Source organism: Apium graveolens, unplaced genomic scaffold (genome assembly GCF_009905375.1).
Source record: "Apium graveolens cultivar Ventura unplaced genomic scaffold, ASM990537v1 ctg4136, whole genome shotgun sequence".
Classification (NCBI taxonomy): Eukaryota; Viridiplantae; Streptophyta; class Magnoliopsida; order Apiales; family Apiaceae; genus Apium; species Apium graveolens.
The window spans coordinates 118,955-131,771 of record NW_027418410.1 but is presented as its reverse complement, the minus strand read 5'-3'; the positions used below and the strand labels follow the sequence as shown (position 1 = coordinate 131,771).

Here is a 12,817-nt window from a genome sequence, read left to right as displayed (position 1 = left end):
AACAGTTGTTTAAAGAATTTCCTAACAATGGTTAGTATAGAGTACCCGTTGTGAATTCTTGATTGTAACCGGTATTAAAAAACGTTGTTGAGTCTCGCTTATTACAAGTGTATAAACAACCGTTGTCCAACCTTCGATCACACGAGTGTTGGATAGACAACGAAAAAACTACCTTTCAGACAACGAAAAAAAAAACAGTTGTATGATTGCAAAAATGTTGTATAATTGAAGTTCCACGATTCAGAGGATGGATATAAATAACATTCTCTACTATTAAACTGACTTACTAAAGAAGGAACCACATATGATTGGGTAGCTAAATGCTTACAATGCATTATCACCTCCGTTAAAGCTACCATCAGCTACAAAAGCTGCCGCTGCGAGAAATAGAGATGTCAGATATGCACTGGTTGTTCGTGCTACTGGAATATCGTAAATTTGGAACAGGAATTAATTCGAAGTTCCTCAATCATTTTTTTTGTTGATAGGCACAACTCATCTCATATGTATATATATGTACTTCCGAGAATTTTCATAGGAAGTACTATGATAATGTGGGTTGACCGTTGCGAACAGATAAATATTTAAGGGGGTATTTTTTAACACAATATTTAAAATATTTAAAATACGTCAAGATAATATTTTCGATGATCCGAAAGTATTAAAATGATTTTTAAATCAATTAAATCATTTAATAAATATTTAATAATTAAATAATAATAATGAAATATTTAAACCTCGAATAATTCCATTTTTTAAAATATTATTTGAATTAATATTTCTCAACCAATTTATGTTTAAGTAATTAAATTAATCTTTAATAAATATAAAATATTAAAATAAAATAACAGTTGGAGAATACTTCTTCCTTCTTAAATGAATATCTGAAATAATATTATTTGTTCGAGTAATTAAATAGAGTTAAGGGAATACGATCTTTGAAAATCATTTTAAAATAAATATGAAGTAATTAATACTTCGCAAGAGGACATCGATCCCCTTGGAATAAAGTAATTACGGACTTTTAATCGTCTAAAACATATCCGAGATGATTCCCGGATTTATAATTTATAAAAGCTGACCGGCTCTCGGTATTGTAATTTATACATCACACTTATTCAGTAGCGTTAAAATATTCTACGATATATGCATCGTAATCTCAATCAATATCGATACGTAAAATCTCATATTTTACTATCATGTAAAAATATGACATTTCTACGAAAGACAGTAAAACACTCTTCACAACATAACAGTATATGAAGTAGGGTTCGTAAAATTGTCGGGGTGTTTTGAGGTGGAGGGAGCTCTCAAGTTAGTACGAAAATCTATAATCAAGAACATTATCGTTCTGTTAGATTCTAATCGTATTTATCGTCACTTGGTAAATACGCGATGCTTATAATCGATTTCCACGACTCGCTTTACTCTCGTCATTTTAATAAAGTACGAGTATTCATTAAATTCGTTTTCTTTTCACGATCCTTTATGTCTATTAATCTCGTTTATTTTTACCACTCGGCTCCTCTCGCGATTCTTAAAAATTTTACTCGCTCGATCTCCGCTCCGACATTTTTATAAAATTGAAAAATCCATATTTTCACTTGAAATTTTTATGGCAGTTATTATACACCATTTCATACGCTCTTTAAAATTTTCATGATTTTTGAATAATTTTAAGTCGATCATTTATATTTCTAAAATTCATAATTCGTAGCAGTTTTTTTCACGTAAATCATTTTTACTAAAACGAACCTAACTTTTAAACCGTAAATCAAAATCAAACGATTCAAGCCCCTAAACGATCCTTACAACAATATCTATTATTATTAGGTTTGTTTTCATGAAAATATAGTTTACACTTTATGTATTTCTGCAGAAAACTTACTTTCATGATTGGATCGTTTTAACTTCGTTACGTTTACGATCCGAGTTTCATTTTGGCTCTAAACTACTAATTACTAACGAACAATAATCATTCCAAATTTTAACAACTTAATAATCTCAAGAACATCAAATTCTTGAGGCAACAACATCAACTTTAGCATTTAACTAACCATAATATTGAAGAAATCAACAAAACAATCATCAAAATTAAGTTTACATCCAAGATCTTTACGTTTCTTGAAACTTAAAGCTTAAACAAAGTTTGGATGGAGTTTTATACCTTTCCTGATAGCTTGGGTGGTTCTCTTCTTGATGGATGATGCTTGGTAAGGCTTTGGTGTGCTTAAGAAACCTAGATCAAAACCTTAAGGAAATTCTATAAAAGATTTATCTTACCTTAGTTTGATGATGATGAAGTTTAGGAATTATTTGTAGCATTTATCCATGGTTTGATCTTGAGATTTGAGTTTGAGTTTCTTTTTTGTTTTATAAAAAGCCGAATGGAGATTTAAGGGGAGAGGGAGAAAAATATTTTAATACTTGCTTGCTTCTTGGATAAGTGTTGGTTTATTTGGTGTATATAATCTGGATATGAATATCTTTGATCAAATCCTATAACATAGTCCTTTGGCGTTGAAAGAAAATTAGTAAAGGAATTTGTGAGAAACATTAGGGGCATAGTCCTTTGCTCACAAATTAACTCGACTATGATTTTTTTATTGGCTTGATATGTTAACAGATGGCGAATCCGATGCCATTGCTTATGTAAAACGAGAGTGATTTGTGTTAGAAGCATTATCAAGTGTATTCAAACTAAATCTGTAGTCCAGATAACCACTAAATAAGCAACTCAGTTGGAAAAATGTGATATACACATCTGAACTCTCACAAACCAAACAAACTTAGTGATTTTAAGAGGCCGTAAGAGTCTATTGGAGATATTATAGAAAACTTTCATATTTATACATGCAAGTGACTTTCATATTTATATTAACTGACAAGAGAAACAAAGAAACATCGGGCCAGGGTCAGATCCATGTGCCTTCGTTACAACTATTAGCTACATATATATCAACATTAGACAATTCTATTCACAAACCATCCCTGAAATATGGAGCACTGAGGAATGAGCTAGAAAATGTCCCTCCCCCATTCGGAAAAAGTGTAAGAAAACATATGAGACCGAGTACGAGACCCCAAGCATATCGATCATCTCCCAGTGGAGTGATCTCATCTTTTGCTGGTATCTCTTCTCCACCCCTGAAGAATGTTGCAAATAATCCCCATGCCAAACAGAGAACACTCCCGCTGAGGCCACCCATGCCAAGGAGTAATGAAGTCCCGAAAGATAAGACAGTGGCGGTGTTTCTTCCAAACATGGATTGAGCAATGCGCCCACCTTCAAGTCTTCCACATGGCAACAAGTTCAATGACGTTACCACCATTCCTTCACCAAGCAGAAGAACTATTAACTAAAGCCAATTCAGTTAAATATATAACTTTACTTCTGACTGTTGTACTGTTTTTTTATAGTTCAACGAAACTATAACTCGTGTATTCATCTTGCTTAAATTTAAATGGTTGTATGAATAGATAAATGAAAAATTAAAGCTTAGATCTAGCACTCCAAAATATTTTGATTAGTATTACTTCTATCTACTCTGTCTACTAAACAGTGTCATAATTATTAATAGAGTAAATTAGAGAGGGGTGACCGCAGTTAACATTGATTTTCAAAATAGTTGCCAAATTTTCAAATTTTCAAAATAATGGCCAACTTTTGTCCCGCCTTTCAAAAAAATGGTTGTCGTCAACTCCCGTTAAGTTTTCACCGATAAATAATATATTTAAAGCGTAAATAATATATTTAAAGTATTTTCTCGCACCGTTAAATAACGGGAGTTGACGGCAGCCATTTTTTTGAAAGGCGGAAAGAAAAGTTGGCCACTGTTTTGAAAATTTGAAAATTTGGCCACTATTTTGAAAATCAGAGTAAAATACGGCCAAAACTATGTAATTTACTCTTATTAATAACTAGAGCCTGTGCCCGCTTACACATAGGCACACCTCTGACTAAAACACTGACCTAAGAGTCCAGCAAAAGCAAGCGGATCAACGGGGACTCCAACACCTTCAACTGCATAAGGTAACACGTTCCCTAGGTCATCCGTGTACGGGCCTATTACGAATTGGATGAACGAAAGAAGAGGGTTATTGAAAAAGAATTGAGGCCTTATATACCTGCAAAATGAATGCAAGTTTTAGCTTTAACTGATATAGATCTCTTTAAAACCGTAATAGGAAAAGTGAACTGACCAGAGAAGCCTACACATGCCGTATTTACATACTGGACATGTGCATTGAAGTTCCACGATGCAGATGATGGATATAAATAACAATCTCTACTACTAATTGACTTACTACAAGAAGGAACCATATATAATTGGGTAGCTAAATTCTTACAATGCATTATCACCTCCGTTAAAGCTACCATCAGCTACAAAAGCTGCCACTGCAAGAAATAGAGATGTCAGATATGCACTGGCTGTTCGTGCTACTGGAATATCAAAATGAGCCTTCTTGTTTGGCAGTAAAGACTCGTAGTTATTTATCACTCCCAAGCATCCAGTCCAATTGGAGGGCACCAAAAAGGACGGGCTCAATTTCACAGCATAACGTGCTGCAGTTATCCTTGTGGCTATCTGCAATAAATATTAACCAGGCAATCAGTTCATTACTCTTCACAAAAAAATGTGTGTTACCTAAACTATTGTATGCTACTGCTAACCAGAAATGCTTGAGTTTCATTTATTCAAAATTCCCAGTGTTCTAATTCATGATCTTGAAAAAAAAACTCACAACTCGCCACTGCTATAAAAAGAAAAGAAACAGAACAGAGTAATACTAGTTAGTAGTAACTAGTAAGAGATCACACCTCTGACACTCCCAAAATCGTTATGAAGCCGCCAAAGAGAGGGACAACATCAGCTAGGTAATCGTTGAACGTAGCATCAGGTTTAAGAAAGAAGCCACTCATCAAGGCTATTGTTCCAAACGTTGTGACACTTAAAGCTATAGAACTAAGATAGCCCCAAGGTGTGCTCAGCCTGGTTGACTCAAATTGGAGGTCGATTTCCGCTTTAGGTTGTACCATACAAACCTTCCAATTATAAAGTACGTAGTCAGAATAAAAATATTCAACTGTTACAGGAAATCTGAAAATAAATAGTACAACGGCTTTTCCCCCCAGTTGTGTTTGAAGTTTTTTTTTGCTAGGCCTATATATGCCATTAAATAAAGTTTGATTTTTTCTACAAGAACCAATTATGAATTTTAATATATTACCTTGTATATATATTAGTACTGTAATCTGGGGTAGCAGAAATGAGATCTTAAATTTCAAGTGAAGTTATTTCAGTTCAATGTATGCAATTAAAACCGCTATAACATTTAAGATGACTTTCACTTTCTGAATTTACCTGTTTGGTAATGTCATCAGTTTTTTCCTCCATAAGCCAAAGTACAACCTCCCTCCCAGCAGCTTCAGATAGCTTTTTCTCCAATACCGGAATAACTTCTTCAACGGGTTTTCTTAGATTTCCGATAAAAATCCCACCATCCCCAAATCTCCTCACATCCCTAGCGAAAAAAGTATTGAATCCAAAACAGCTCTTTAACTGCCATTTAAAACACCCAACAAAATCAAAAGATGTGATATTTGTTCATTAGAGGAAAAAAATAGAAGGTACTACAGTGAACTATGATATTATCCACAATTTAAATCAAAAGCATCTAGCAACATTTTATCAGTAGGAGCCCGGTGCTCTGCCTCAGTAGTCATTAGGCCGACTCCATGTGTATGCAGTATGCATGATCTCTCATCAATTTGATACACACTTACAATCTGTCTATGTTATACAATTCATCAAATCATTTCAACCTCTTTTGCGTTTAACAGATTGATTTAACTTAACCTCATACAATTTGTATGATGTTAAAATAAGATAAGATAAGATATGATGCAGCTTAATCGTATTTGCTTCCAAGTTTCGACACATTTGGATTCTTGGTATGTAGTTCTTAAATTTCACTCATGAGTATGTTAATTTTCTCGCCAACAAAAAAAGTTAAGGAACAAGAATGGCATTACTGCAAACTATGCACACTATTCATTTATATAGTAGAAATGTAATTCCTAAAATCAATTTTCCATAAAGCAAAGCTGCTTAAATAAAAGAAATTCAAACCAGAGTGGTAATAAAAAGCCGAATCCGAATTAGCAAGAGGTTGATGAATTTATTTACCATTACCTTATTGAGATCAAGAGCCTTAAAAGCCTCTTCAGCTTTCTCCAGCCTCTGTTTTTGCCTTGACAAACTATCAATTGCTACTTTCTTCAGTAATCCCACAACTGGATTATCACTATTTTCTCTATCAAGTTCTTTAAGTTTCCTATCAGCCCTTTTCTTCTCAAGCTTTATAGCTGCTTCAATGGAAGGATTTCCCATAAATTTCTTGAACTCTTCATCTGTTTTCCAATCCATTTCTTGCTGTTCCTCAACTTCCACTTCACCCTCTCCATCGACTAACAAATCTTTCTTCGGTGTATCTTCCTTTTCTTCAGTTTTCGAAATTACCACAGAAGATGATGAGGAAGTTGAAGAACCAGAGTCCTCTGTTTTTTCATACTTGACAGCAAACTTGAATCTTTTAATGTGGGCTTTGGAGGGAAATGTAAACGACTTTGAAAATGCATAAGAAGAAAGGTGATTCTTTTGGCTTGGAAAAGAACAAGTGCATGAACTGGTGCAAAGAGTAGCCATTGACGAGATTATAGCAGGTTGTAAACATGGTGTGAGTGGAGAAGATTGTCAAATTTTAAGTGAGTTGAAGGGAAAATGTGGAAAGGTCTAGATAGTTGGAGAAGTGCCTAGAAATGATGTAAAGAGACAATAATAATTTAGCAAAATATTAAAGACAATAGTCACTATATATATACAGGGGGACTGAGCTTGAAGTAGACTACCTGGGATAAAAAATTTTGTGGTTAAGATTGAATATGACGAATAGCTCTTGGTCTCTCGCCCAAAAAAATTTGGGGCACAAGATGACATAGGAAAAGAAAATTCATGCAGAAAGGTTTTAGGAAAAAATGATAAAAATAGTCAATTTTTTAAAAATTTTAACAAAAATATCTATTTTGAAAAAATTGGTCAATTTTAGCTGATTTAATACTCCACTATCAGTTGAGTATCGCAGATTTAATACTCCACTGTCAGTTGGGTATCGTAATTTCTGTATAAGATATTCCACTAGTCCCAATTTCTCTATAAGATATTCCACTGGTAGTTAAGTTAGTAGTTGGCAATTGGATATATCTCATATAAAGTAATACTCTACTAACAGTTGGGTATTTCATCTCATAAAGTTGGGCAACTTTGTAGAACTGGGTCATTTTTGTTAATTTTATATAAAAAAACTAAATTTATCATTCACCCGGTTTTTAGCATGTACAAGTATGTGATTACAAGATAAAAATATTTATATCGTTGTAATTACACGATAAAAATATTAATATCGATTAAATTTATTAAATTAGTACTTAATAGAAAATTCAATCAAGGGTTTGTATAATAAATAAATGACTTTGAAAATGCAAAAGAAGAAAGGTGATTCTTTTGGCTTGGAAAAGAACAAGTGCATGAACTGGTGAAAAGAGTTGCCATTGAAGAGATTATAGCAGGTTGTAAACATGGTGTGAGTGGAGAAGATTGTCAAATTTTAAGTGAGTTGATGGGAAAATGCGGAAAGGTCTAGATAGTTCGAGAAGTGCCTAGAGATGATGTAAAAAGACAATAATAATTTAGCAAAATATTAAAGACAATAGTCACTATATATTAGGGCTGTAAACCAACCGAGTCGAGCCGAGTTTTGACATAAACGAACCGAACTTTATTTTTTTCTTAACGATCTCGAGCCGATCCGAGCATCCTTATCGATCAAAATTTCTGTTCGAGTTCGAGCTCGTTAACGAAACGAGCCGAACTCGAGCTGGTATCGAGCACTAACAAACCGACTCGATTTCGAGTTGTTATCGAGTAGCTCGTGAAATAGTTAAAAATTGTATTTTTTTTAAAGATTTACAAGCCCAATCCAAATTTAAATTACAGGCCCAGGCCCAATCCATCTCCAATTAACGTATGAACTCTGAAAATTAAAACCCTAAAATCCTAAATGCTAAAGCAGGAAAGCCGCAGCAAGACCGCCCGCACCTCTCAGACTCTAACTCAATCGAATCAATCGAATCTCAGATTCCTAATCGACTCTCATATTCTTACTCGAATAAGCTTCATATTCAGTAAGTCTCACTCTCACTTCTCAGTTCTCAGTCATATTTCTTTCACTATATTTACGCGTGTATGTGTTTATCGAGTTCAATTAGTTTTATTATTTCATATATCCCTCTTTTTTATCATCGATTTGTGTTGTTTATCTATCCCTTTGTTTTATTTTAGGTCTTTAAGTTGAAATGGCAGCAAGGAAAAAGCCTCGTTTTGAAGTCATTCCCGAAAATGCTGAATTTCAGCAAGAATCTTTAAGAAGTCTAGGCGATGAAACACCATCTGAAGACACTGCTGCTGATGAAGGTAACATTGTTGAGCAACCTGAACAAGAAGAGATTTCGAGGAAAAGAAAAGGTCAAAGAAAATGTCAGACTGTGGAAGTCGAAACTCAACAATCAAATCAGGACACCGAGATTCCATATCAAAAGAAGGAAAGAAAGAAAAAATCTCGATGTTGGCCCTATTTGGACACTGTTATGGTGAAGAATGAGAAGATGGCTGTGTGCAAGCTCTGCAGATATCCAATGAAATTTAGTAAAACGGGGAGCACAACGTCGTTTAATAGGCATGTTGATAAGTGTGTTCTTGCACATGGAGACAAACGTCAAACGCAACTGCAGTTCCGACCGAGCGACGAACAATCATCTGAGGTAGCACTTCTAAATTTTAAATACGATCATTCTGAGATGAGAAAAGTCGTTTCTCATTATATTCTGGTAAATGAATTACCATTTAGGCACGCTGAGAGTTTTATGTTTGATGTCTTAATGAGAAAAGCTACTCCATTTTGGGAAAAGATAAGTAGGCAAACAGTTAAGAAGGAACCTGGAACCTAGAATGTCAAACACCAATTGAATTATATTAATAATCTGTTACACTGGTCTGGAATGAATTTTTAATTAATCTTAACATATCTTGAATGAAATGTCAAACAAACTTGTTTAGATGCGTATTCTTCTGTTAGGGACTTCTTTTTTGTTTATTTAGTGGTCTGGAAAGTGTATAGCAATGATATTTATCATTTAGAATAATATATGTTAGGGTAATCTTGAAAAGTATAGCAGTCTGATCCCTGCAAACTGAACTTTGTAAAATTACAATAGGGTACTTAATTTATAGCTAGTCTAGTGGTCCTAAATAATTTGCAGATGTCCAAACATACAGGGTAAATGCTGAGATTTATATATAGTGATATTTATCACGTGATTCTGATTTCTGATCCATTAGCTTTGAAGCTGCACTCTGAAGCTCCAACAGAATTCACTGCATATACTGGCACTTAAAGAATTGTTGATGTGCTTTTGATGAGTATATTTATTTTAAGTTTAGTGTTTACACAAGTACTCATTTAGAATTTTTGATGTGATCCACATTGTAATGTCTCATACCATTTTGCGAGAAGCTGCTTTGTGGTGGCTGTATTACATAAACTATATGTTGTTAAATTGGTCTGAGTATATTTAGGTGGCAATAAGGCCCTTTGTATAAAGTGAGCAGTTCTTCGACAAACTGTGTATCATGATCTAAGAATAGGGTATTGTTAATGTTAGCTAAGTAATTGAAAAGCTGACATGGTTATGTATTAACATGGCTGTTAAACGAGGGGTTTTCTAATAGATTATTGATGTTAAATTGTTACTATTCTAGGTTTTCTTATTTTAGTCAAGCATCTTTATTCCATATTATTGATATATTTTCACTTGTTTCTCATTAAAGACTTTATATTTGCATTTTATATATTTTCTTTGGCAGTGCTGTAGCTTTTGGTTTTCTGGAGTATTTTGGATCTCTTTTTGGTGACCACTTGGAGTCTATGATAAAACGCGATGCTGGTGTCAAGGACTAAGGTTTCGTCATCCCAGGTCATGGTATAATACATTTACCCCTTCGTTATAAATGGTTGCTTATCTTTTGCTACTACCATTCTGCTAATGAATATTTCATAAATTTATATGCATTTTCTAGTTTCAATGATTATATCATTCACCTGCTTTGATAAAATGTGGAAGGATGGAGTCATAAAATTAACTTGTTCACTTAATCAGTTAATGTTTACTGCTCAATCTGGACTGATATGCTAAAAGCCCATTTCGCTTCTAAATAAATATGCTTGACTGAATAATTATGTTGAGGGTTACATGTTTGAACTCTGTTTTATGTAATATTGCAGAATGTTTTGGATTCACCTTCCAGATATGCAGAAATCAGAATGCTTTGGGCCTCTCAAGTTTAAAGAATGAAGACTACAACTGGTTCAAGCCTTGGACTTGGACAACTTTGTGTTTTTATTTTTTTAAATTGTAATATTTTTGAAGGCTTTAAGTTCTGAAACTTTTAAGTACTTTTTATGTTTTTCATCAGTATCATACCATCAGTTTTTGACCAAGTGTTACAAACATTCTTGTTTTTGACTGGAAAATGTGTATTAAAAATTTAATTAAAAAAAACCTGAAGTATGTAAATAAATATAAATCATAAAATATATAGTTTTTTCGAGCTTTTAACGAACCGATCTCGAGCTAGCGATCTCGAGCCGATCTCGAGCCGATCTCGAGTCGGGCAACCTTAAGCTCGGTTCGAGCTCCTTTTGCTTAACGAACTTTTTTTTTATCGAGCTCGAGTTCGATCTCTTAACGAGTCGAGCCGAACCGAGCTCTTAACGAGCCGATCACGAACTGTTCAAGAACATCTCGGCTTGTTTACAGCCTTACTATATATACAGGGGGACTGAGCTTGAAGTAGACTACCAGGGATAAATTTTTTTGTGGTTAAGATTAAACATGACGAATAGCTGTTGGTCTCTAGAAGAAGATGACATAGGAAAAGAAAATTCATGCAGAAAGATTTTTAGGAAAAAGTGACAAAATTATCAATTTTTTAAAAAAAAATTGGTCAATTTTAGCTGATTTAATACTCCACTGTCTGGTATCCCAATTTCTGTATAAGATATTCTACTAGTCCCAATTTCTGTATAAGATATTTCACTAATAGTTGGGTTAGTAGTTGACAGTTGGGTATGTTGTATAAATTTAATACTCTAGTGACAGTTGGGTATTCCATCTGATAAAGTTGGACAACTTTTTAGATATTGGTCATTTTTGTTAATTTTATAAAAAAACTAAATTTATCCTTCACCGGGTTTTTAGCATGTACAAGTATGTGATTGCAAGATAAAAATATTCATATCGTTGTAATTACACGATAAAAATATTAATATGGATTAAATTTAGTAAATTAGTACTTAATAGAAAATTGAATCAAGGGTTTGTATAATAAATAAATATTATTTAACTACATAGTAATTGAGAATCAAACATTGAAATTAAAGAAGTTAAATTAAAAATAAATGAACAAATATTGTAAAATTGTAAACTAGTTGATTCAAAAAGTGATTCACAATGTTACCATTATATTTTTAAAAATATCTTACGGACTGAGTTTTAAAGAAATTATGAATAACTATTAACAATATTTGTTATTATGTTAACAATCAATTACGAGGATTTGTTGAAGGGGCTTGAATACAAATCAATTTTTTTTGATATTTTTGAAGCGAATATTATTGCATATGAAAGAAAGATAATTAAAACACAACAATTAAAAATTTCCGTTGGTTTATTGTTAATCTTTCAACAAGATATATATGGGTGGCAATCCATAGATAGAGAACCATTATTAAAAAAATATAAATACATAATTTATTTTATTTTTTATTATATATAGTTACAAATTTTAATTACCAAGTTAAAAACGATGTGACACAATTTTTTTATTTAAAAAATTATTAAAATTTGATGAAATAATTTAAAAAGGTTCTATAGTAGAATCACAATAAAATCAAACTTATCCAAAATTATTCCACAATACAATCAAATTTAAAATCAATTTTTTTTTTCAAATTTCAATTATTAAACGTTTTATTGTATTTAAATATAATTATTATTCTACATTAGGAACGAATTTGATGAAATTCTATAAAAGAATTAATGGTTCTTTACGGTTCTGTATATAAGAGGGTTCTCTCTTGAAAAAAGACATATATATATATATAGAGTCTTACTCGAATACAAACTAAATTAAAATACAAACTAGAAACTATACCTCCCACACACAACTACACATAATTCCTTCCATTCTTAATTGAATTTTTCTCGTCAATTAGTGAATTCTTTTTAAAATCTAACTTCACTATATTTTTCTACATCATCCAATAATAAGTATGAATACCATATTTGATATGTTTCGATGATAAATCACTAATTATGTCTACGTGAATCACTAAAAGTACTGGTTCTAGAATTAGTACTGATTTCAGTTTACTGATTCGGGTAAGTTTAAATACTGATTTGTCGTCAAAATATAGCAAATATGCTATACAAATCGATGAGTGGGAGATGAATAAAAATACGGTGTAATTATTTTATTTTTTTTAAAAGTTAACCAACTAGCGGGAAAAGTAAAATTAAAAACGAAGTGGAAAGTGATTAAACATGTGAGTCTCATTGGTTTGTAGTTTATATTTTAATATTGGTTTGTATTTGAGCACTTGCCTATATATAGAGTCTTACTCCAATACAAACTAAATT

The 12,817-nt window shown here is 32.6% G+C and overlaps 1 protein-coding gene across 1 annotated transcript; it reads right to left on the bottom strand.

The window, feature by feature from the left end:
- Positions 1-2,793: 2,793 nt before the first annotated feature.
- Positions 2,794-6,823, bottom strand: LOC141701580 (putative zinc metallopeptidase EGY3, chloroplastic). The gene is made up of 6 exons (XM_074505213.1): positions 6,198-6,823; positions 5,367-5,564; positions 4,823-5,047; positions 4,351-4,589; positions 3,974-4,128; positions 2,794-3,334 (listed from the first exon to the last, which is right to left on the bottom strand). Exons 1-6 carry the CDS (start codon positions 6,708-6,710, stop codon positions 2,979-2,981), a joined length of 1,686 nt encoding a protein of 561 aa, XP_074361314.1. The 5' UTR covers positions 6,711-6,823; the 3' UTR covers positions 2,794-2,978.
- Positions 6,824-12,817: the final 5,994 nt, after the last annotated feature.